This window comes from Poecilia formosa, unplaced genomic scaffold, assembly GCF_000485575.1.
Source record: "Poecilia formosa unplaced genomic scaffold, Poecilia_formosa-5.1.2 Scaffold26, whole genome shotgun sequence".
NCBI classification, from domain to species: Eukaryota; Metazoa; Chordata; class Actinopteri; order Cyprinodontiformes; family Poeciliidae; genus Poecilia; species Poecilia formosa.
Genome location: NW_006799965.1, coordinates 859,722 through 885,367, shown reverse-complemented (window position 1 = coordinate 885,367; position 25,646 = coordinate 859,722). Strand labels below are relative to the sequence as shown.

General features: G+C 40.5%; 3 protein-coding genes across 7 annotated transcripts; 2 read left to right on the top strand and 1 right to left on the bottom strand.

The window, feature by feature from the left end:
- The first annotated feature begins 149 nt into the window (after positions 1-149).
- On the top strand, positions 150-7,337 carry LOC107835829 (kinesin-like protein FLA10). 2 transcript variants are annotated; one of them, XM_016669578.1, is made up of 14 exons: positions 150-208; positions 337-391; positions 474-541; positions 618-668; positions 762-890; positions 976-1,047; positions 1,125-1,207; positions 3,197-3,307; positions 3,460-3,588; positions 4,619-4,758; positions 4,829-5,037; positions 5,123-5,381; positions 5,459-7,050; positions 7,252-7,337. In XM_016669578.1, exons 1-12 carry the CDS (start codon positions 182-184, stop codon positions 5,213-5,215), a joined length of 1,167 nt encoding a protein of 388 aa, XP_016525064.1. In that variant the 5' UTR covers positions 150-181; the 3' UTR covers positions 5,216-5,381; positions 5,459-7,050; positions 7,252-7,337. The 2 variants fall into 2 exon arrangements, with proteins under 2 accessions (XP_016525064.1, XP_016525063.1); XM_016669577.1 differs by having other exon boundaries at positions 5,123-7,050.
- Positions 7,338-8,526: 1,189 nt separating this feature from the next.
- LOC103135522 (probable UDP-sugar transporter protein SLC35A4) lies at positions 8,527-10,811 on the bottom strand. Its single transcript, XM_007548304.2, has one exon. It carries the CDS (start codon positions 10,790-10,792, stop codon positions 9,821-9,823), a length of 972 nt encoding a protein of 323 aa, XP_007548366.1. The 5' UTR covers positions 10,793-10,811; the 3' UTR covers positions 8,527-9,820.
- Positions 10,812-13,061: 2,250 nt separating this feature from the next.
- hmgxb3 (HMG box domain containing 3) lies at positions 13,062-25,484 on the top strand. 4 transcript variants are annotated; one of them, XM_007548300.2, is made up of 21 exons: positions 13,062-13,247; positions 13,656-13,816; positions 13,911-14,085; positions 15,561-16,025; positions 16,144-16,251; positions 16,338-16,478; positions 16,579-16,799; positions 17,281-17,390; positions 17,486-17,569; positions 17,695-17,783; positions 17,868-17,972; positions 18,074-18,214; positions 18,631-18,929; positions 19,048-19,175; positions 20,041-20,172; positions 20,307-20,491; positions 20,575-20,797; positions 20,996-21,129; positions 21,677-21,796; positions 23,056-23,265; positions 23,569-25,484. In XM_007548300.2, exons 2-21 carry the CDS (start codon positions 13,668-13,670, stop codon positions 24,133-24,135), a joined length of 3,786 nt encoding a protein of 1,261 aa, XP_007548362.1. In that variant the 5' UTR covers positions 13,062-13,247; positions 13,656-13,667; the 3' UTR covers positions 24,136-25,484. The 4 variants fall into 4 exon arrangements, with proteins under 4 accessions (XP_007548362.1, XP_007548361.1, XP_016525061.1 ...); XM_007548299.2 differs by having other exon boundaries at positions 13,653-13,816; XM_016669575.1 differs by having other exon boundaries at positions 13,236-13,325; positions 13,653-13,816.
- Positions 25,485-25,646: the final 162 nt, after the last annotated feature.

Below are 25,646 nucleotides of genomic sequence, written 5' to 3'. Positions count from 1 at the left end.
TTTTTTTTAATGACACATTCCTGCCCAATCTCAAAATTCATAAGTGACCTTAAAAATGTATCGTTTGAAACTGCAGTCCCATGATTTAAGCCAGTGAAAGTAGATTCTGTCTCATTAATAATTCACCCTGCTGTAATACAATCCAGGTCAGAAAGTGGCTGTGCAAAGCCACACGTTCAGGATGGCCACAGCAATCATAAACACCCCTGTAAGTATATACAGTACTTACTTTAATAAATTGTATAATTTCTCCAGAGGCATAGAGATATTTAAGATGAGTAAAGACTGTATTGACTTGTGTTGGTTGAATTGCTACTCATCTCCATCCATTGTTAGATGTGTGGGGGAGCAGAGACGGTGAGAGTGGGAGTTGTACTCACGACAAGCCCAGGTAAGTAAACTACTGGAATATGTGAATTTATTTGGTTTTGAGTGCTGAGTTGAAGAAGGTTCACGTGTTCTTGGACACACAGAACATAAAGACTGTGCCGCTTTAGCAGCCGAAGGATGTGAAATTAACCACAAATCTGCTACGAATGAGGTAAACCTATTCCTGCACCGCGAATATTTCAGATGTTCTCTGGAAGGTGCCACAAATATCAGACGTGTTTTTTTAGGAACCAAAGTCCTTCACATTTGATCAGGTTGTAACAGCCGACTGTGTAGAGGTAAAACACTTCCTACTCCGTTTTCACGCACTTTCTGTTTGCTATTACATATTGCAAATCTCAGAAACTAACAATCTGAACCGAAACATGCAGAGTCTTCACTCTGAGCTCCTGCGGCCTCTGACCGAGGCCGTATCAAAATGCTATAGCGTAGCACTGCTGATGTGTGGAACTCCCACGGAGATGGTCGGAGCCGTGACGGACAAAAGCATCCTCAGACAGGTGGACAGTAACAATTTTACTCTGCGCATTTGAGGATGTTCTATTCTTGCTTTGACCGGATTCTGAGACTCTGACCTTGTTTCAGGTCCTGACGAGTCTGTTTAGCTGCACATCAGAGGAAACAGCAGAGTCCTTCACCTCTGTATCATTTCTTCAGGTCTGTCCTTGTGTTGAAAGGTAGAACCCCAAAGCAGTTTCGACGTGACATGACTTGGAATATTGTTTCTCTGACAGTTTTACCCAGACGGGAGCACGTTGGATCTCCTCAGCCTCAATAAAGAAACTTTACAGCTCGTAACCCATCCTGTACTCGGAAGGTATATTAATATTATGTATTTACGTACCGCGTTAATTTAGATTTTGAAAAGAAAGTCTAATATTTAGTTTCCAACTGGTCAAACCTTCTTGGTATTATTTAAAGCTGCCTTGATCAACAGATCTTGCCTCTGGGATAAAAACGTTTTGTGTTTCCATCAGTGATTTTTTTTATCTCCTTTTCTGCTGACTTCCCGTGGGGGGAGTCCCACAGGGTTTCGTTTTACACCCTTTTTTGTCATAGTACTTGATGCCTCTTGGGCACTGTTTATGTAGTAGGTTGTCATCTTTATTTCCCACTGAAGCACACTGGAGAATGTTCTGTCCTGAAGTCCTTTTGTCGATTTCAGGAGACAGATGGCACAAAATGTTCAAAATTCTAGTGAGAATAAGAAAAATGTTTTCCTGTGTAGACACAACGACACCAACAAGATCACCTTTTTACTCTCTCAACTTTTTGTTCCGCATGAGAAAATCGTGCTTACATTTGAAAATTGACTCTCATCCTAAAGATATACACCCAATTAAGGTTAAGAGCAAAACATTGGACTATTCTGAACTGGCCCTCTATGAGTCCTGATCTAATATTGAACATAGGATACAATTCTTTAATAAAAAAAGATTTATTTAATGAATTCTACTCTTTCTAGGCCGTTCTCCAGACAGTCTGGAGACATCCTTCAAACCTGAGACAAGTGGAGAAGTTTGTTCACAAAGAGTTAGCCAAAGTACCTGCGACAGGTGCAGCAGAGTAATAATTCTTTGATAATCAAAGGAATCGCTTGATTGCAGTGATTTACTCAAATCTTATATTATAGCACTTTGAATTGCCTTGTTGCTGAAAATGTGCTATATAAATAAAATTACCTTACCTTATAGAAACCATCATTTTTGTCCAGGCCTGTTTACGTTCTGTTAACCCTCATTTCAAAATCAGTGTCTGATTTTCATTGGTTAAATTGTATTATATTTTTATTTCTTATTTCTTTTTGTCGGTTTCAAGTTCTGTCACTGACCACTGTGGCCTTTTCGGTAATTAACAGAAGTTTGCCAACAACTTTGTTCACATGTGTAATAGTTTTGTAAAAACAAAAAACAGAAAAATCAAAATTTTTCCCCCACGGTCTAAACAGATTATATTATATCGTCAAAAGGCAACCTTGAGAAGCTAAGACATGCTTTAATCGCCTTTCGCTTTGAATGATTTAACCTTCCAACAGGTACAAGCAAACAAGAACACATTTTTTTTTCCAATTTTGAATTCCTTTTACAAATAGCTTTTAAAAAATGTTTTAATCACTTTTACATTCTCTCAGTAGTTACGCTGCATTTCACCTGCCTGACTTTTTGTAATGTTGCTTTGTCTCAGGTCAATATGCCAGATGATTTTACCTGCTCCAAAAGCTTGAGGCGAAATTTGAGCGTTTGTTGTCCCAGACTTAAAACCGCGGAATGCTTCCTCACTGCCTCGGGCAGATTTATCTTTTTATATTAAGGAAACCTTTTTGAACCCACTGCACGTCATGGTCAAGTGACATGAAAAAGCCAAAAAAGACCTTCAGAAAGTGTGGTGAAAAATCGATCATCACCACTTTAAAAGATTGCAAGAAATTTTGGCCTGATGAAAGCAAAACTTTATCAAATTAGCGGTTGCTATATATAGCAACCACTATTTTTTTCGCTATATACTGAGGTACAACCATGATTTTAAAAATCCTTTTATCTGAGGCTTTAGTGTATTTGTTCTGCTCTTTACCAAATCTTAAAGTGGTTCAAATCTAACATCAGATGTACAAAAGCACAAGTGACAGATTCCTTCGCCATTTATTGAACAAGACAGAGGCAAGGAAATAATAAAGTGCTCCCCAAATAATCATATCTACAAAATATATAAAGCCCAAGAATATAAAAAGATGCAAGTTTAAAAAAAACAACTAATGCCTATGTGGCTGACACATAAACCACATATATATCTCTGTTTTGTTTCTCAGTGTCGTAGAAGGTTTATCTGAGGTGTGTGTATGTTCAGCGGAGGAAGCCTGTGATGTTTTTAAAGCCTGCAGGGAGTCAATGAAAACCAACGGAGGAAGCATTTCCAGCCGGTAGGTCGTGTTTCATCAATGCGCTCCGAAAAGGCTTAAAACACACAGGACAGGACCAAACATCTTGCAATCTCAGTGAGAGAACTCTCTTTCTCTCCGAGACATCTGAATAAATAAACGTGCTTGTTGTCCGTGTCACGTGTTTTCCTCAGATGCAGCTCCCTGTTCTCGGTGACAGCTGAGTGGAAACTCCATCCGGAGCAGGCGGAGTCGGATGTCTGCCGCAGCAAACTGCAGCTGTTCAGCCTCGCAGGAGGAGCCAGCAGGACTGACCTCAGAGGGTCGGTGACATGCAAGCCGAACAGATCAGTTACACGAGTCTGAGTGGCTGATCAAATATTTACCTACCAATGCTCACCGAACTGCAACAACCTGTCCAGAATGCATGTGGCATATTAATGTTTGCCTCAGTTCATACTTTAATATCTCCACACTGCAATCCAATTCATGCAGCTAAACTGCATCTCTTATAAAATGTATAATTTCTATTGTAAATTGAATCTGAGATATAATAAACATTTAGTCTAAACTAAGAAGACAGTGTACTTTTGAGTTCTCCCCAAAATTAATAACCCTTTTGATTGAAACTGCAGCTTTCAGTCTTACTGAATTAATTTCTCAGAGATTTCTTAGCTTTATTATATATATTCAGTGGCTCATTGCCATCTGTCCAAGAGCAGAGTGTGTATTTACATAAAATGACAACGAAGTAAGTGACATAAATCAAGACAATGTGTTAACAGCGTGAGCTTTCGTGTAAGAAAACCCTCCTGGCTTGTTTCTCCCATAGGGCCTGTCATGTTCCTGCAGCGACTCCCAGATATGTCATTGTCTCTGACAATCATACCTCTTCTTTAAGCTTCATTCTTATATCCATTTTCAAAACAACCGGCACAGGGATGAAAATCTTCAGAAGAAGCAGCCATCTGCCATGTTGGGGGGTTTGGGAGAACAAGAGTATTTTAATGGGGAAGGTAAAGAAGGAGGCGGGGAGTTAATGACAGAGTCGGTCTTTGACTAGAAGAGAAAAATTCCTGAACAAGAAAATTGTCTCTATGTAGAAAAACAGAACATACAGAATTTAACCCTTTCATGCATGAATTATGATGCTTTGTGTCAGGATTTTTTTCCAATGTTTTTTTTTTATTTTCTTAAGGCATAAAAAAAAGGTAGGAAGAATTATTATTATTATTATTATTATTATTATTATTATTTTAGGTGATCAATTGTAATTTTCTCCAAATACAAAGTTATTTGAAAAATAATGCTGTTCCTTATTTTCACAACATAAGTATTTTTTTTTGTTCCCAGAGTCATCCCGCTGTTGAAGGTCGTAGACCAGACACTAAACTCTCCTCCTGTAGTCAGTGACAGCCTCCTTCACCAACTACTTAAAGATGCACTTACAGGGAGCAACAGGACATTTCTCATCTACTGCATCAACCCTCAAGGTAAGTGAAAGGAACATATAAGCGGGAGGCGGTTGAATTAAACCTGACTCTGGGTATTACTTCTTCTCAGGTTTCCTTGATGATGAAACTCAATCTGCTTTACATTTGGCTCAGAAAGTGAGAGGATTAGTTACTAAACCCACTTCTGTTTGCTGGAATCCGAGGACAACTGAGCGAGAGCTTCGTGAAAGGATCGTGGAGCTACAAAATGTGGTACTGCTAGGGGAGAGCGAGGTGCAGAGCATTTACAAGTTAGCTCAGCTGACTCAGAATCTGAAGGTAAATAAAACAAAATCAAAACTACAGCGTTCGATACAGCAGCATGAGAGTGCAATAAAAATGTATTCTGCCATCTCTAAAACAGATAGTGAAACGTCAGTCGTGGGAGAAGAGGAGAGAGGAGTCAGAGAGAATAAAAACCAAAATTAAGGTCTGGTGGTTTTCCACCAAAATATAATGTAGCTAAATCATCGAGTTTAATATTTGCTTTTTAACGTGACAGAAATCATCAACCAGCAGCCACCAGCTTTCTGTAGATTGCCTCATCAAAGAGAAAGCAAGTACAGAGACAGCTAAATATCTGCAGGAAAAGTTGAGACAAGAAATGGAGGAACACATCAGAGGTAACAGGATAAATTTCACAGTGCAGTCGATAAAGCTATTCCTGATTGAGTATTCGGTGTGTCTCTGGTGTTTCCAGAAGGTAAAGGCAGCGCGGAAAAGGTCCAGGAGCGGGTAACCAGAATCCAACAGCTGAAGGAAGCTCTGAGAGAAGAGACACTGAAGAATGGGAATGTTTCAGCAAAGTCCCAATTCTGTCAACCAGTAATGAACATTTCCTCAAATGTTGCTTTGTTTATGTTGTCCACTGATCAAGCTGAGATGCTCAATTTCTATCTCCAGTTTAGACGGATTGTGCCATTTATCTTAAAGCTCGAAACATGAACGGAAAACCAGAAATTTGCCATTTTCAGTGACTATTTTTGATCTATTCTTGATTTCTTTCAGGAAAAATATAACACATTTTCGCTGTTGTTAGTCAAAGGTTTCTGCTGAGAACATGTATGTACTTTTGCCACAATAACAACAATTTACAACCTCACTAACTTTTCTGTCTGACTTTTATGCCTGGTCTTTATAGCATCAAGCTTTAAAAACTAAAAACCTACATATTACAGGACATTTCTAACATTAAGAAGCATAAAATGGCGACACATTTTCCTGGAGTCTTAGTAAAGCAGATATCCTTGTGAGCAGGCTACCTCACAGCATGACATCACCAGCTCTACCATAATGGAGTACCACTATGGTTCTGACAAAATAATCTTTTTCTGGTGTAAGGGTTCTTTCAGTATGGTCTGACAAACCTTTTACCTGGTGCATCATTAAGAATACCTTCCATATGGCCACTTTGTCACATAGTCTAATTTTAGAGGAAGGGATCCTTTTTGGGTCTTACTCAAAAAGGTAAGGCCGACTCATAAATCGTTTAGTCTGGTTTTAAGACGCCTACAGTGATCAATGCTCAACACTGTTTCACTGTGACGGCATAGATAACTTTGTAGCTGCCTTATTGATTACTTATTTTCTTCTTTTACCTGGAGTGTCTGCGCCTTACCGTTAGCTAAGCTGATTGGGGAAATTTTATTTTCTTACGGTGCCTGGGGTCTCTCCTGAAAATAGTTCTTAATGCCCCAAACTTTCACATTTGAGTTAATATTTTCCCCCATACACAGCTTAATTCTTTGATAAGAGCATTAAGGGAGAAATGGGAGAAAAATCCCTTGGAGCTCAACTTCAAATATTAACCCTGAGCAAATCTTCATTGTTTCATTTGCTCATTTCCTTTCCACTATTTTCTCCACTTGAGAAACTCTTAAGCCTCCCAAATGTCACCCTCGCCACTTCTGTAAGTAATACCCCTCCTGAAAGCTTTGTGAAAACCCTCCTTCAGCAGGATCTTGTTAGAAATCCACTGAGAAATCTTTTAGAAAGTGCTGCAATTATTGCCTCCTAGGGTAACTCTTTGCAGAAAGCTTTGCGTACGCGACCGCTGGTTTGACAACACATTTACAAAGCTTAGTCCAGTCTTTTCAACATCTAAACAAGATTTATGCTTGGATTAGTGGGCAACACGCACTAAGACGTTAATTTTGCCATTTTAATGATTAGTCTCAGTTGGAATACAATGAAGCGCAGGAGCGGAGGAGGCAACTTAAGGAGGATCACACAAGATTAATTCAGGAGGAGGTGGCGAAGATGGAGAGAGACTTGGCGCAGGAGCAGCCGCCGGTGAGATAATGAGATACCCTGTTGTTTAACATTCTGTTTGTGATCCATCTCAGCCGAGAGTGCTGAGTCAGTTTGGCTAAGTGCAAGGCTGAATTTATGGTGGGCAGAAATGGCCTGCACTTCCATATTAACACCGGGATTTCCTTGAACTTTTTTTTCCCATTTTAACCTCTTGTTTTTATTCGTTGCTCCGTCAGACAGAAAGCCCTCAGAGGGAGCTGCTGGTGCTGAGCAGAGAGAGGCAGGTCCTGGTGATGCAAATGGAGGCGCTTCGTGCTGAGGCCCAGCAGGCAGAAAGCGACCTTCAGGATCAGCATCACAGACACCAAACGGAGCTGCATTGTTTGAGGGAAGAGAGCCTGCAGGTGGGAATTAATTGGCTTTAAATCCACACAAAATATAGCTTCTTGGTTTGGAAAAAGGTTTGCATTAAAAAAAAAAGAGAGAGCACAAAAAACATCTTAGGCTGAGAGAGAAGCTAGTTGCATAGTTTAGGAAAACCAAAAAAACAGAGTTTTTTCAATGCAGAGTAACATTGAACTCTTTTTTTCCTCAGGATGTGCATGAAATTGAACCTAAGAATCAAAAAGAGGCCTTAGTTAGAATGTTGTAAACTCTACCTTTAAATTATTTTCTTAAGGCTTTTCTTTAAGAAAGTTCACGTCTTTGAACTTTCAGAAAGGTTCAAAGACGTGCCTTTCAAGATAAATTGATTGTGAATATGTTGTGGTTTAAACTACTACCAGTCTCCTCATTGTCTTAGAGAAGGGAAACAATCTTGGGTGCATGTTACTAAACCTAATCTTAGCCATTATTGTCCATAACAGGCTCCAACTCTTGCAATTTTGCCCTTACTGTACTGTATTTATTCAGTTGAAGGCCCCAATATGAGCCGACCAAAGCGTGCCTGGTTGTCATTTCTCCTTATTGTGAATAGTTTATTACTGTCATAGCTGAGTAAATTACTTGTATTAAAATCTAAAAAAATAAACAAGCATAGGCCAACCCCAATGTTATTGCTTGTATGCTTGTGAAGGGCCTGGTAACGGAATAATTTTACAGTCAAGAATCCAATTGACCCAACCCACATCTAACTGCATCACCCAAACATGCTTGTTATCAGTATTCCTTCTCTGCAGGTGTTCAGGGCGTTTCGTCAAGTTAGCGAGGAGCAGAGGAAGATCTCGGAGGGAAGATACAGGAGCGTGTTGCTGGAAGCTGTGCAGGATGCCATCTACCTGTCTGCTCAGAACCAGCAGCTGCAAGCAGAAAACAAGGAACTTCGAAAAGGTCAGCGTTTAACCAGCAAGCTGGTCACATAACTGGAAAGACCCTTCACAATGTTCTCATGTTTCTCTAACTCTGCAGCACTGGGGGAGATTAAAGACGCTCTTGTTGTGCGAGGAGATCCTGTGACTGACCTGATAAACCAGCATCAATGAGTCTCATACTTTGCTTAAATCAAGAAAACGCGTGTTGGCAAACGGCTCAGAAACTTTATTGGTCATAAACGCAACATGTAACATTTTATCCCTGATGTGCTTTAAAGAGGATTTGGTGTATGATTATGGATCCTTGCAGGATGTCTCTGCAACAATGTAACTGTGTAGCAAAACAAAAACAAAAAATCAACATTTGATTAATTTCGTCAGCTCGTTCTTTGACACACTGTTAACACTTCTGCATCTGAAGTAAATTAAGTAAAGGACTAAAGGAGTTCAGTTTTAGAAGGCAGATAACACAAAGGCAAAAAACACAAACCAGACAACGTCCTGCAAAAGTGCGAATATCCCTTAAGATTCTCCACATTTTGTCACACTTCAGCTTCAATGTCTGTAGTTTAAGCAATGGACCAACCTCAGTGTGAAGATTAAAGTTTTGGAAGTTTGATGAGGCAGAACTTTGATCAGAAAAGCAGTCAAGAATCCCATTGTAACTCTGGAGGAGCTGCAGGGATCCATAGCTCAGGTGCAACAACCTATTAAAAGGATTTGCCATGCACTTCACAAATTAGGCCACTTTACAAGAGAGTTTCAGAAAGACAGTCATTGTTGAAATAAAGTTATAAGAAGTTTAACATAAGCCACTTGGGAGAGACAGCAAACATGTTTAAGGTGTTTAACCAATTTAATTAAATTGGAAGTTTGACCAATTTAATTAAATTGGTTAAATTCAATTATTTGACAAGCACCATGATTGCACATCAGCTTCAAAACAAGATCCCCATGGTAACCCACAATGATGGTGATGCTTTAGTAGGAGCAGGGATGCTGGTTAGAGTTTATGTGAAAATTAAATGGAACTAGATGACGTACCAGGCCTGTCACAGGCTTTACTATACCTGAAACTGAAGAGGAGGTTCCCAGCTGGACTGTAGCCTCAAACCTACACATAACACTGTCCTACAAATGTGTACAACGGTCCAGTCAAAGTCCAGACCTGATTTGTGGCAAGCTCTGCTTCTGATCTGAGCGAGTTTCAACTAGAGAAGAGTAAAAGTGTTTCTAGATGTAGCACTGCTTGATAACCCCAAAAGATCTGCAGCTGCCTCAAAAAGTGATTCATTTATTGAATCACGTTTCAAACAAAAGTCCTACCTTTCAGATTTTACGTGTATAATAACATTACATTGAAATGTGTTCGAGAGAAATGGATACTTTTCCATTGCACAGTACCAGTAATATAATCTCAAATGTTAAGGACAACAACTGGCAGCTTTTGTTTGAAGCTCCTCTGGACCCAAACGGGCAGGTCTCTAACGAACCCTCTGCTATCTGTAATAAAGGTAAGCTGCCAATCCAATCAGTGCACAAGGTAGAGGAAACAAAGGAGTGAGCTGTAATCCTAAGATGGCCCAGGACAGCAGCGCATTAACCAGCATGGAGCAGGAAATGACAAACAGTCTGGTGATGCCGCTACCGTGTTTGAGCACCACAGACATCAGAAGTCCATTGGCTGCCTGTCCTGCGATGATGCCCCACACCACCCCCGAGTAGCCTTCCAGAAACCCTTGGTCGCTTCCTAAGGAGGAGAGAGAGGACAGCCCGTTGATTGCCACTCCAAACATATAGAGGTAGAGGTTCTGAACGCTGAGGGGCAACCTTTGACTCTTCAGCACCCTCTCTGTGTACACTGCTGCCAGCCCTGACACACTGGCGTAAACCAGCATGAGGAAAAGCCCCCAAGCAGTGATGTGAAGCCTGGGACCCTCATTGACGTCGATCCTCTCAGGGCCTTGTAGATCCAGGCTGCTGTAGCTGTGGAAGCCCCCCGCAGCCATGAGGAGCCCCAGGGCGAACCACTGCTCAGACCGCAGCCTCTTCCCCAGGCAGGCGGAGTACAGCAGGGCGGTCGAAGCTATTTTCAGATTGGAGAGTATTTGAAATGAGCTTGGGTCCATGTAGGCCTGCATGACGACAACCAGGTTGTTGTTTAAGGTGTACAGCACGGCGGGGATCGCGTAAGGGGCGACGAGACGCGGAGGAGACCGCGGTATTGACGTGGCGCCTGTGAAAACCAGGCTGAGCAGGGAGGCGAGCAGCTTGGCCAGCTCGATCATGAGGACGCAGGAGGAGGCGTTGAATGGGACTTGACCGTCTACCTTGGTGAGAGTGATAAGCGGCGCATGAGAGCCATAGATGAGCACCATCAGGCCCAACAGGAAGCCCCACTTGATCCTGTTCGCCCACCGTCTCTTAGTCCCGGCCGGGGTTTGAGGCCCCACGTTCTCGATTACAATCATTCTAAATGACGCAAAACAAACACCAGCTCCGACAAGTACAAAGGATAACTTCAGTGCAAAAAAAACAAACAAAAAAATTCAATCGGTTTTCTTTAACTATTATTTCCAACACATTCTAAGATTAAATTGTGATTATTTTTTGAACAGTAAAGTTGCGAGGTTACATGAGGTGGGGAAAGTTTCTGCCTGTTTTCCATATTAAAATCCAAAGGCCTTAATATAAATATAGCTGCTTTAGTTAAGCCCTCGTAGGCACAACGTCATGCAGATGCGACGTGTCAACAGTGGACAGATAAAAGTAGAAATTAAAGCAGGATCGAACTGATTCCAAAGCAACAGCAAAAGCGAATAAAGTTTCTCTCTTTAGGTCCCCAGTGGAATTCCAGTCAAAAGAATGCATCCATAAATCCTCCTTACTCAGAAAAGTTCAACTCCAGTCTGCCGTGGACCAGTACCTCCAAGAGCACTTCTTCGTTTAGTGAGCCCAATTCACTTTGGTCCCTTTTTCATTGTGCTCATGTAATCTTTAACGGTCCTTTCAATGTTAGGCACCTGATAGCTCTGGGCTGCGTAAATGCCGGTGGCAGTTCCCAGCAGCAATCCCAGGAAGGCCGAGGAGCGCAGCTTGGCCACCACATAGCCGGCCAAAAAGCCCTTCAGGAAGGGCGATCCCAGCACCGTGCTTCCCTACAGAAGGAAAAGAGACGCAAAGAAATTTATTAAAATTCAGCTTTAGCTGATTTTACTTTGTCGTTCAAGGGTTTTCTGTTTCTTTTTCTTAAAAAAAAAAAAAAAAAAGCCAAATTTGGTTGATCAAAATTCTTTTGCAAAAGCAATAAAAAGTGTAAAACATCCCAGGGGGTGAATACGTAACAGCTGTAGTGCTACTATTACAAATTTTGCGACACTATCTGACAATTAGAGATACGCTAGGACATCAACTTGTGAATCAGACAATTATTCGCAGCCTAACAAGGGACAGGACAGTCTGAACTTCAAAAATCTAAACTATGTTAAAGTTGTGCATCCACAGAACTAAATCATAAACATTTAGACATTCTTTTGATGTCGAAGCTGATAGTAAGGAAAAGAAAGTATCAACGTTTAAACTGTATAAATAAAGTTATTTTGAGTTTTAAGGAGATGATTTAAAAGTACATAAAGTGTCATTTCAAGGTAAGTTGTATTTTCTAAAGATAGAAAACAGTCCCTGTAAAACTTTGTTTTGCAGAAACTGCTCTCACACCTGTCACTTATGAACCTAGTATAAATAAATGGCAGGCTCTGGCAATATTTTACAGACTATATAATTGTTTTTCTCAACCACTGAGATCAGTGTAAGTCGGAACAAAACTAAAGGTCGGAAATCAATCACGAATCTCCAACCTGTTTGTGACGCTGTTGATTTAGAAATTGAGGTACTGATAGTTTCAGAAATATATCTTACAGAAGAATATGTAAAACTGGACGAAGATGCCCTGCTTCAGCGCCACATGCCTACTTGATCATAGGGCACCTATATGAGCTCACCTGGGGAAATTCTGCGGATACCTCGGTCTCCACTCTCCTCTGAATGGCCTCCAGCTGATTTTTAAGCCGAGTTAGATCCTTTAACTGTCTCAGAGGATCCTGAAATAAACACATCTCATGTGAGATACATATTTTTTTTTAAAAAGAAACATACACAAACCATAATCCACAATACGTATGTGATTTTAACAGACCGTGATGTACAGTAAAAGTACACTAGCGGCAGTTTGCCTCATCATCACATACATAAAGTTTCTCTGAAGTTTCTTGCATGTTCACAGGGTCGGCTCCTTTCTTTCCTCTCTCTGAGAGCCTCCCAAGTGATTATAACACAGAACTAACATTTTCTGTGGGATACCATATTTTTGTGCTCCTCTAACTATTGCTGTCATGAGCAGCAAAATATTATTTATAAATTAGCAGCCAGACACATCTCACTCACCTTGTCATCCGCCATTTTTTCGGTCAGTCTGCTTCTTCTTGAAAAGACGCAGAAGTTGCATTAGCGCCACCTACTGGACAGGAGATTGGTAAAATACAGGAACAGACAAAAGCAGGCTCTGCTAGCAAAATCGAAATTACGACTGAATCAGTCTTTGGAAACAGCGCCTCCATGTGACTGCAATGACAACGATATTCGGGACGCAAGAGTCATTTTCACGTGTCAAAAACGTCTTACGTGATTGGATCGGACATATCTATCGCGAAATCTGATTGGACGAAGCCCATAGCAACAAATCGCCATGTTTCTTCTCGTCAGTCGTTTTGTCAAGCTAGGACTATTGAGCTTTTACAGTCATTTATACGTGGTAAATCTTTGCTGGAGCATAAAAATGAACATAGAGGTGTTCCTCACCATTTATGCAATGACAGGCTTCTCCCAGTAGACCCTTGGAGCAGTTTCTTAAAGGTCGGAAGATAATAGGTAAGGCTTCAACAAGACGGCATTTCATTGGATAGTTGACTAGGCGTGCAGGCAGTATGAACACACGCCATTAAACCAGTGAGTTTCACATGCACGTTTTTTCAGTGTAGTTAAGTTGGCTATACTTTTTTTCTGCAGAGCTATGTTCAGTGTTTCGTCCCAATTATGAGTCTGGGCTTATTTGTTCTGCATCATTTCTTTCCTTTTTGCAAGCAAGTGCATGGCAAATGCATTATAAAACATTGCATAAACAGATCAAAATGCATTCTGAATGTTTAAGCAATTAAGCTGCAGTTTCATTATTCTATTGTAATTGTCGGTAGAGGGAGGTAAAGTTGCACAATTATCCTGCAAATAAAGCATCTATTTGAATATTTGGTAAACTAAACCCATGCGTTTTATTAGCAGTGTCCTTGATCCATGGAAGACATGGACAATGTGGAGGTGTTAGAGGTTGTGAAAGTAACTGAAGAAGTTGAAGATGTGTACAGCCAAGTGGAGATGACGTCCCCCAAAAAGAAGAGGGGCAAGGCTGATGAAAACAGCCATGAAAGACCCAAGAAGCCCCGGTAATGTAATGTGGATAACTTGAAGTGTCTTTTTGAACCTGGAGTAATTCCTTTTATGTATTAATTTGTATGTGTAATTTATCATTTGTCCCAGATCTGCCTACCTGCTGTACTACTTCGATGTTCACCAGGTTATGCAACTCGGAACCCCGAATCTGCCTCAGTCTGAAGTCAACAAACGAATCAGTGAGAGCTGGAGGAGACTGAGTGTAGCTGAGAAGAGCTACTATCTGGAGAGAGCCAAGTTGGAAAAGGATGGGATAGACACAGTAAGTCAGATGTATTAACAAATGAATAGTTTACAAGCTAATTTAATCTTGTGGAACTTTCAGGACTGAAAATTTGTACACATACATATAAATTGAAGGTCTTCTTTTAATGTGAATGGCGTCACGTGAAGGAATAATTTGGAATGGTTGGTTTTAAAGCAGCTTTAAATAAATATTTTTTCTTTATGCCCCTTTGATTCAGTGTTCAGTCTTTGTGAGTTATCACCCATCCACCATTTTACCGAATCATTAATCTGACATAAACTTTCAGATGCTCTTGTGAGACACATGTCTCTGTGAAAAGCCCTAGCACTATATATGCCTACTATCTATGAATGTTTTTATATTCATAGAATATTATAAATAGCATGGGTAATCAGAATCAGAAGTCCTTTTATTGCCGTTGTGCACAAGGAAACACAACAAAATGTAAATAATAACACTAGAGAAACTGGAAATTGTTTCATAATTGATGGAAAGGCTAAATGGAAGCTGATCAGCAACGCTGCCAAAAGACTGATAGCAACTCCAAAGCAGCTGCAGAAATTTCTTGCAATCTCTGGTAGTATTCTATTTCTCCTCTATTCTCCATCTGTCTGAACTAAGGAGCAGGGTTGCAAGAGAAACCTTTTTTTTTTAACAGGTTTCTCTCAAAACCTAATGCTTTATGTAAGACAAAACACAACTTGAAACCACCACAAATGTAAGATGTACTTCTGGCAAAAAACAAAAAAAAAAAACAAAAAAAAAAACACACACTATAAAGTCTGAAGTAAAACATGTCGTTGGCAGCATCATGCTCTGGATTCATCTTCCTTTACCTGGAACTGCTTTCCCCCCTTTTTTTCTATGTCACCATTGATAAAGTCACAAATAGTTCCGAATACAATCTCCCAAGCCAGAATCCTTAACTGGACCCAGTGGATATTCTGTGGTTTCTTCCAAGAAGGGCATTGAACAAAATATGCATTGATAACCTGTTTTATTAAAGAAAATCAGGTAGCAATCACCTAATCTCCTAGTCCCCCTCCACAAGTCCTTTAAAAAAAATCTAATTTCTTTGTTTTCATATTTCTTCTAGAAATATATCTTGAAAGTATTTGAAAAACTTTTGTAGTTTTTGACAAACCAAGAGACATTACATTCCAGTTGTCTTTGAATCAAGTTCTTAAAACTAAGCAGATACTAGGGGGAGTTTTTTTTTTCTCTGATTCTTGAGGCAGATCATTATTGTGTCAAGTATTTAGGGAAAGCCACTTTTCACAAGTTTTGTCTTGATATATATATATATATATATATATATATATATATATATATATATATATATATATATATATATATATATATAGATAGAGATCTTAAGTTTGCTACCAGTTGAATGAGACTAAACCGATTTTTTTTTCTCATCTTTTTCTCTGATGTGCTTTCAGAAGCCTTTAACAACTTCCTTACTTGTGATTTTTTTTTTTCCTCAGACATCTCAAAGCTCCAGTAAACACCTGCCGGGCTTCCGCAAAATCCTCCCCAGAGCCAACTGCTTCCTGGTGCCCAACAGCGCCTCCCCTAATTATCAAGCTGTAGGCTCTCAGTCAGAAGTGTGCATCGAATCGATTGATTTTTCGGCTGAAGGAAGCTTGTGCTCGGTCGCCCTCAGGGTCCCCAAGTCCAAGGTAGCGCCTGTTGAGTTGGCCGCAGAGGTGGAGATTTCAGAGCCCCCCACTGTTCCCAGTGATACAGCAGAGGAAACGGTGGTGTCTTCTCCCCAAAGAACTTCACCATGGTCTTCATCCAAAACCCTGACCTCCACAGATGTCCAGGGCTCGCAGGGTTCTGTTGATGAGATGCTGAATGATGTCTCACTGAACACAAAAGCCAGTGGAGTAGCAGTGCAAATGATGCAACGAGAAGCTACGCAGATGGTGACCATTGTGCCCTCTCAGGTGAGATCTTTATGTAAATGATTTACGACAGGAATTTAAACGTTAAAACGGAAATAAAATGTTTCAGCTAAGCAGTTTATTTTCAGTAAGTGTTTCTCCCAATTATCCTTCTTTCAAGAGTCAACTGGAGCCTCAGCCTTTAGCAGGCATTAGTTCCCTGCAGCCAGTCATGATGATATCTGTAGGGGCCAAATCAGACCAGATTCCCAAACCTTCTTATAAAATGGTAAAAACCCATTTTTTTTAAGGCAGAGTTTATTCTAAAATAAATTTTGAAAAAAAAAAAAGTGAGTTATTTCTTCTTTACTGCAGTCTGTAAAGACATACACAAGGAGAGGTCGGGGGAGGTGTCTGAATCCTGGCTGCTCTTTTGTTTACGTCACTCGACACAAACCACCTACCTGTCCCGAGTGTGGGAGCCACTTGGGAGGAAAATGGATACCTGCTGTAAAGGTTCAGTTGCTTTTAGCAGGCGATATTTGATATAAAGTATTCTTTACAGCTCTGACTCGGTTGACTCAGTTGGTTTTGACTGCATTTGTGTTTCTTCTAGGCTAAAAGGACACAAGATAAAGCCGGTGCTTCCAGGCTAACAACTGACAACAAGAGTGACGAAAGCCGTCAGGCTACACTGCATGTTTCTGCAGACACCAGCAAAACATCTGGTGGCGGTAACAAGGAAGGACAAGCTAATCGGAGCAACAGAAAACAGCCTGCACTATCAGCTGCAGCACCACCAGAGGGCAGCAGCAACACTCCTCTGCCTCAAATATGGTAAACATCAAGGTGTTGGTTGTTATTTTTCCGCAGTTTGGTATCTTTGGGATTTTTAATGGAGCTCTTTTAGTTATAAAATTAGACTTACAAAATAACAATAGTTGTAATAAATGATTTCAGGAATTTCTACTGTCCTCAAAACTGATATGAAGTGAGATAAAACTTTATCCAGGATCCAGTTACACATCGATAGCCATGTTACATATTACATATAAACAAGCTGACCCTAGGAGTAGACATTTCAAATTTATATTGAACCTTCAAACATCTTTATTGTAAGTTGTTCAAAATCTTTAGAAAAATTGTTGTTTCATTTGAACTTGAATATCTACATATTTCTGGTTATTTAAAGGAATTTAGTGAAAAAGGTATTGTTTTTTCTTTCTATCTTAGAAGAATTTAGTCAATGTAATCCACTGGACATTTCATGTTTTTTAAATGAATATCTGACTGCATTCTTTATTTTTCTCTTTTAAAGTAAACAAATAAAAGTGAATACCAAAAGCACGCATCAGAAACCAGCGAGAAGCTGTGCTGTTGTTCAGAAGAGGCCCGTGAGACCCATCCTTCCTGCCGTCTGTAACCCAGGTAACACTGGACAAACATCCCGTGGCATATACTTCAGGTAATAAGCTGCTATTACCCGGGTCAACACATTTGCTTGTGTTTGGGTTGATTCGCAGGCAGCGCTGTGATTCAGATCTTGACTGTGGCAGCCGAGAAAGAAAAACCTCAAGGCGTCTCTACAAGCAGCCATTCAGCAGCAGGTACTTTTAACGTAATTTCCCACTTTGCGCTGCGCGAATGCGTTCACGACACGTTTGACATGCACGAAGAAGAAATGTAATTTCTAGATGTGCTCGGTGTTCATCTGACGTGGTTGTGCTTGTAGCCACAGTGCCTCAAGAGATTCTGTCGAGTCTTAAACCCAGCACTTTAAAGCAGCTTGGCCAGACCGCCCCAACGACGACAACCACCCAGGTGAAAACACACACGTCAACACTGAAAACACAGAGCGACAGTGATGAGGTCAAGTTTCTTCACTCACTGCGTCCCCCTCTGCAGGATTCCTCCATCTCAGCAGACAGGAGTAAACATGCCACTTCCACTCCTGACACAGGTGTGAATGTTTTGTCCCTAGTGCCTTTCAGACACACGGTTTCCTGTTTTGTAAGTAAACCCCGTGCTTTTCATGGAAAATTTGTTTCTCTGTGGTTTCTTTTCTGTTTGTGTGACAGATGTTTTTTGTTTTTTTTTGCGTGTCGTTTCAGGATTTGGGGCTATCCACAGCACGAGGCAGGGGCCGCTGTAAGAACCCGGCCTGCGACTACATGTATAAGAACCGTCACAAACCTGCTGTGTGCCCGAAATGTGGCAGCGAGTTGACCAGAAAGAATACCAAACCTCCAAAGGTAAGAGAAGCACAACATCCAGATTATTTTTAAAGTGTAGATGGATGGCGCACTGGTTGAATTCAAGCTCAGAGCTGTGACGGCTGCTTCAGTACACCAAGATGGATAACTGATTTTTTTTCTCTTTGGTCTTTCACACATTTTACATTTTTTATGACATAGTTATTGTCCTATTTATTTATTTATTTTTATCACATTTTGATGCTATAAGGTTTTGCCTCTTCTTTCCCTCAGTAACAACTTCCATACCTAAGAGTGCTGTCTATGAGTAACTGATCAACAATCAGGTTTAGTCAAGTGCTAATCATCCAATTTCACAGCACTCATCATCAAATTATTTACATGCAAACACGATTTGCTGATGCCAACTGCTGTGTGCATGAAATCCTCTCACTAACTTTCTGTTTCCTCCTCAGTCTGAGACTTTGCTGGATCCCCATCAGGACCTGAGTCCTGCTCAGAGGGACGTCCAGCGCCAGAGCACTCTGCAGCTGATCCGCAGCACCCTGCAGATTCCTGAGAGCGACACAGAGCTGCAGGAAACAATGAGCCTCATCCAGGAGCTGAACAGCGTTAAAATAGTCCTGGTTAAGAACGGTGAGGGAAGTGATGCTGAGACTGAGACGCTGTTGGAGACGGGGTGGCCTCAGTTTTATGAATCAGCAGCTACACACTGCGGCCTCTGCAGCTACCGTCTGTTGAAAGGAGAGCGGGGGTAAGGCCATGCACGACGAGCTTTCCCTCGCTTTGCCTCATCATTTTTGCAACCTTGCCTCTTTGATTTCTGAGATTTAACGTAAACTTGCATACGTGGTTACAATTGGACCTTGCAGTACTGTTGCCGGGCAGGAGGACTGCTGGTTGCTCACAGAGACGCTGATGCAGACGGCGTCTCTGCAACTCAAAGTGTGTCCCAACCTTCGGTGTTTGGCCCTGCACAGCTTTGCAGATCTGCATCCAGGTAACCACACACGCTCAGCTGTTGCAGTAAAGCAGATTTGTATAATTCTGAGCATCATTTGTTTTAATTCCAAGGAAAAACTGTTTTAAAATGTACTTTTTGTGTAATCGCCTGTTGGAATAGGGCCAGCCTGGTTTAAACTCTGGACTAGTTGTGGATGTTTCTTATTCACGCTGTTTTACCAATTGGCCTCAAGAGGGCGCTATAGCACAACAAAATCTGTCTCACAAACTAATTGGATACCTTTCTACCTTTTTTTTCTCTGAGAAAAGAAAGTGAGTGTCTTACCAAAATCTTCATCATATTTAATAGTCTGGTTATTATTACATAATAAAGGACTTTGCATCTCCATTTATCTATTATCCCTATTTGAGCTTCTTTTTTTAGTTTTAGAAGCAGATCAGTGGATAATAACACTGCTTCATATTGTTTGACAGAAAAGAAAATGTTTTATGTCTAAGCAACATATGTTTCTGTCTTCAGTTATTTTTTTCTCTCTGAAATCTGGCTCTAGTTGTCTAATTTTTATGAATTACAGTTTCTAAGAAACACTTTAAGTAGATTCCTTTAAAACTCAATCATTATCTGAGGATCCCGGCCAACAGGACAACCTGAGAGGAGCTTTTATTTCGCCTGGCAGAGTTGCCCTCAACTCACATGATTAAATGGATATTGTATTAGCTGAAGATCTCTCTGTCTGTATCTTGGCATATTTAGCTTTTTTTTTTTTTTCTCTCCCTATTTCATGGCATCCATGGAGAACGAGCCACATGCTGCGTCCGTACAGGAACCCAACATAACATGTAATGCTGTGTTAGAATAGTCAATCATTCCTGTCTAATAATTTGTTTTCTGGTTTGTTCAGGTTTGTTCAATGTTGGGAATCGACTCCTTGTGAGTCTCGACTTATTTCTGAAGATCAGAGCCAACATCAAACTGGGCCAGACACCACCTCTCGCCGCACAGTCTGTGTTTGACCAAATCCAAAATCATCCAAGTAAAGTCCAGTTTACCTCTACATGCATTTATTCAACAGTAGATTTATTTATTTATTTATTTATTTATTTATTTATTTATTTATTTATTTATTTATTTATTATCAGCCTTTTGATGCGTTTACTCTTACATTAGTCCATAGTCTTACTGCAGAGGAATCATCTCACGTTCAGGAGCTTTTCCTGAGCGGCTACTGGGCTTTTGAGTGTCTGACGATGCGGGATTACAACGACATGATCTGTGGCATTTGTGGCGTTGCCCCGAAAGTTGAGATTGCGCAAAGACACAGAAACGACGTACTGGAGCTGAAGAACGTGGAGGTGACAGACTGTCGATGTAATCGGTAACATGCTTGTAATTTTTCAGCTGATTTGGGAACGTCATGCGCCTTTTTATCCTGCAGTTCACCTGGCCGGAGTGTTCGGTCTCAGACGAAGTTCATGTAGACGACTTCTGGCTGACCATGGAGGGGGAAGCGATCGAGCAAGCGGCTTTCCCCGCAGACATCCCCATCACGCGGGTGGATGCTTCCATCATCGCTCCTTTCGCGCCGCCTTTGATGAGGAGCCCCACTGTCATCAACACGGAGAAAGACAAGCTCATGCCACCAATACAGCAGCCTGCAGGTACGCACACCTGCCGAATCATGTTGCTTACACTTATTACAGCCTCAGACTTGAGAAATAAACAAATGTGTCAATATCGCAATAGCCATTTGCTTTATTTACAGATTAAAAACAAATGGATTGCGTGTTTCTGCTTATGGGATCTTTCTTTCAGTGGGTTGGTTTGTTGGCTATCAGATCATTTTCTGATGTTTTCAGGAGATCCGTCAGTTTTGGTTCGTCTCATCCATGACGGTCAGCTCAGACTCGACAGGGTCGAAGATCACAGCGAGGATGAGTTGAGAGCCATACTGGATAGCTGTGGAGTGGACCTCACCCCTGGCTCCACGAAGGTGTGTGTTTGTCTGGGAACGAAACAAATGAGCCACAACAAAGACCAGAGAGCCTTTTGCCAGGGTTTACCGTAGCCTTTGAACAAAACAGTTTACACCCTTTGAGCTGTTTCATATTTTCCTTCCTAATGGCCACAAATTTCAAAGTTTTTGTAGGGATTTTATCTGATTGACTGACGTAATGTAGTACTTCTGAACTGGAAGGAAAATAACAATTCTTTTACAAATATATGCATTTATATTCAGCGTGCTTTTACTTTGACACCCTAAAATAATACCCAGTGAAATCAGTTGCCCTAGAAGATGAAGTTCAGTAATATTATTTCAAACAATAGCAAAACTATAACTTTTACCGTTGCAGTTAATACACACTAATCAATTCCTCTCTCTCTAAATAGACAAAATCTTTCATCCAACATCTCCATCTTTGGGCTTTCTGGGTTAAATCTCCTCTTCACATGCTCATTTGTAATTTGGATTTTTAATTATTCTTTTAAAATGAATGTTCTTGTTGCAGTAAGTCATGTTTTCTGTGTCTCACTGCTAGAACGAGCTTCTGGCCTCCCTGGTCAACCTGTACACACATGTCCACAGTGGCCTTCCCACGGCTCCACAGCCACCCGCCCATCTCACCGCTGGCAAGCTGTCCAAGATGTGCCCCCACAAGGTGAAACACCGGTCCTCTTATCTGTGCATCTTTTGCATATTTCTGCCCCACTTTCATTCTTTATTTTTATTACAAGTCCCCTCTCTGTAATAAATGCTGGATGTGAAGTTGGGATGAGCTAAATAAGTCAGGTCAGCTTGAGTGAATTTGGGTTCTGACAATCTGCTGCTAAGATGATAAATTCAGTTGCCATTGTTGCTGTATTTTTTTTCCCCTTTGCTGTTCAGCCACTATATTAGTTTCAGTGAAACTCAAAATGGCTATGATTAAAACAAGCCCATAAATGTTATCATGTTCCTGGAAAAATAAATAAATAAAATCAATCAATGCTCCAACTGCAGCCATTATGACATTTTAAGCCTCCAATACAATCCATTGTATACACATGATCCATAAGCAGTCTGGAATAATCTTCTACGTCTCGATAGGCACTATGTCCATCCACCCATGACACATTCACTGCTTCATTAGTTCCTCCATCCAACTATCAGTCCATTCAGAGCTTGCTATGTTTGTTTTTTTTGTGATTGTTGTGGGCTGAAATTACAGATTTTTGTGGTACCTTTTTCTAAAAGTTGCACATTTCTTAGATTATTTGCCATATTTGAAATAACACCTTTAATGCAAATAAAATCCCATCCTGAGGAGTCGTCAGAGACGGTGATTCTCCTTGTTGGGAGTTGGTGTTTCCAGACTCAGAGTAGATAAATGTAAAGTTTGAGATCATGAGCAGAAGAACAAAAAACGGCGACACTTGTATTAAAGAAACAATGGTTAGAGGACCTCTGCCGTTTTCCCCAGTGTGGACAGTTGTTTTATGGACAGGAAGGGTACTAATCAGCATTAACAGCAAGAAAACGGTCATTGTTTTTAGGTCATTTCCTTTATCTCCTCTTCTGAGTATGTAGTGTATAAAGTAAACTAGTGCATCATCACTTCCTAAGAGGTTGTTGTAAGAACTATTTTCTTTAACTGGATCATGGTTGTGTACTCGCTCGCATGAAGACAGAGCGGTGAAAACGTTACGGTCTTTGGGTTTTTTTTCAGGTTTTACATTTAAAGTCTGACCTTGATGGAATGATCTGCTATTGATTCAATTTAAAAGTGGAGAAAGAGTTCAATTAATTCAATTCAATTAATTGACTTGTTGACTATTGCAATAGGCTTCATTGCATAATGATTTTCACATTTCTGGCTTATTTCTGGTTGTGCGTTACGGTTCTAGAACGCTAGATGTTGTTTGCTCAAAACGCCTGTAGGTGGTGTGTTCCTCCAAGTACTTGGTGAGAGGAGAGACGGCTCGAGACCACGTCGATCTGCTCCTCTCCTCCCGTTACTGGCCTCCGGTTTACGTCTGCGACTGTCCTCGTCAAGTGGCGCTTTGCACCGATCTGCAGTATCCAGAGTTGGCAACGCAGATGTGGGGCAGAAACCAGGGCTGCTTCTCTGACCCCTTTGAAAAGCCAGAAGTAAGTGTCTCCAGAAAGTCTACAAACCGAGAAACTTTTATTCAATTGGCATTTATTAAATTAAGTCGATAAATTTACAGGGATACAAATAAAAGAAGAGGCGTAGAAAGACTAACCAAAGTTCCACACTGACGACACAGACAAAAGCATAATCTATTTGTTGATTGAATGCACAGCTCAGCTAGATGCAGATTTGATCTAAATCCAGTAAATGAAACTTCTTTTTTTCTTTTATTTATTTAGCATTCTGCGACTCTGTTTTCAGTAAGTTTCTGCCCAGGCAAACTTTAGTTTCTGTTTCAGTTCGTGACATGCCCTGAGCTGCAGGACCAGCCGTACGCCGCTGACCTTTCCTTGGTAGCAGAGAACCAGCTGGTTCACCCCATCACAAAATCCCCCTCTTGCTGGCTGGCTTATCCTCCAGGGGCAGCGCGGGACGCTCCTGCTCAGGAGCACCACCGCATGATCCGCTGCAGAGATCTGGAGCCGTACATCAACCTGCTAACAGAGCTGGACTTAAAGAAAGAGGAGCATCACAAAGAGGAAAACATAAAGGAGCAGACCGACATACCGGAGAACGACTCTTTAAAAGAACCAGAAGACGATGTGAACACAAAGCCCATGATTTTCAACAACACGGCTTATTACTACCTGTACAACCGACTTGTAGACTTCCTCAGCAGCAGAGACATAGTGAACCAGCAGATCAGCCAGGTTGTGAAGGCTTGTCAGCCTGGAGAGGTGGTCATCAGAGACTCTCTGTACCGACTCGGAGTGGCGCAGATAAACACAGACGGAGATGAAGGAACGAGATTAGACGCACAGACGGAGGAAGAAGGAGAGAAACAATTAATGGTTCTAAGCAATTAAAAAATAAAATCTTGGTTGGACTTTTTAATGCCATAAAAAGAGATTCAGGGAGGGCAAGGATTTTGGAAGCAGTGCAGGTCTAGAAATAACTTTTGTATTACGGAGGAGATAGAATACAAAAAAAAATACATTTGATACGGTGCTGGTCACATGTTGAAGGGTGGATTGAAATCTGTGGAAGTGAAAGCTGTCACAGACTGCAGTGATTACTGTTAATATATTGAGTTTTATAAAGTTTTTTAAGCGTATGGAATGCTTCCCAATGTTTTTTCAAGCATAAACAATAATACTACTGAAGACTTTAAAAATGGACGCTTTGATGCTATTTATGAAACTGTCGGTTGTAAATGATAAAGAGTGTAATTTTGGTTTCATGCCAGGATGTTTATGGAATAAGTTCATATACTGACAAATCCAAGGCCCAAGTTTTGACATCAGCTGATTTTAGATTCCTATCATTTCATAAAGCTGCTTTGCTTTCACATTTATTTATTTTTTTACACAAAAATATAAAACACGATCTGCTTTTGTCTTAAATGTAAAAGTAGCAATTTCTTCTGCTTCCAAAATAATGCATATTACATGTAATATTGGTCATTACATGTAAAGTTTATTTTATATTACACAGTTGTTTTGCAAGCATAGACATAGCAATTATATATTTTGATACAAGCAGAAAATATAAACCTTTTGTCATTTTTCACAGTATATGGTCCTTAATCTTCAATGTCATGACAGTTTTTTTTATTTTTATTATTATTTCAGAATCGACTGAATTTGTTGTACTTGTTGCAGGAACAGTGATGTAGCTTTCTTTCAGTCAGTTGATCGTTTGCAGAGAAAACTCTTTGGTCGTTTCCCTGACATCTCAGTGAAAGGACTTTGAATTATAGAAACTGTATGACGGAGAAATCGTAACTTTGAAACATTGGTACAGTATACTGTGGTACCACTAATCGGTCTCCTTCTGACTAAAAGAATGTAAACTGAACTAATGCAAACCATGTTCTGCATTGTTCTCTATGTGCCATATTTATAGCATTTTTTAAAATATCAAGACATTTCTGCTTTGTGTTTTACAGGCTTACCTCTCTGTAACCTTGTGAGCAGATTTTTACAGATATGTTGCGTATCTGCTATTTTCCACTGGGTTATTATATAAAAATGGACCTCAGAGAGTAGTGTTTAAATTGCATGGTATTATTTTGTGAAAAATATATATTTAATGTCGGCTGCTGTGTGAATTGATTTAATCTGTATGAATCCATTGGCCTTTAAGAAACAACAAAAGTTATGTGTACTTTTTCAGATATTCTACTTGGTGCTTATTAAAGCAGAGCAAACATAAATTTAGCTGCCTTAGCTTGTTGATGTTTGTACACCTGTGTGTCAAAAAAAAAAATCTTCCGGTCATTGACCTGCCTTGTAGTTCTGGGCTTTCTCAGGAGCTTTGATGCTCCATAAGGTGAAAGGCCACAGTCCTGGCTGGTTGGTTGGTGACTAAATGCTTA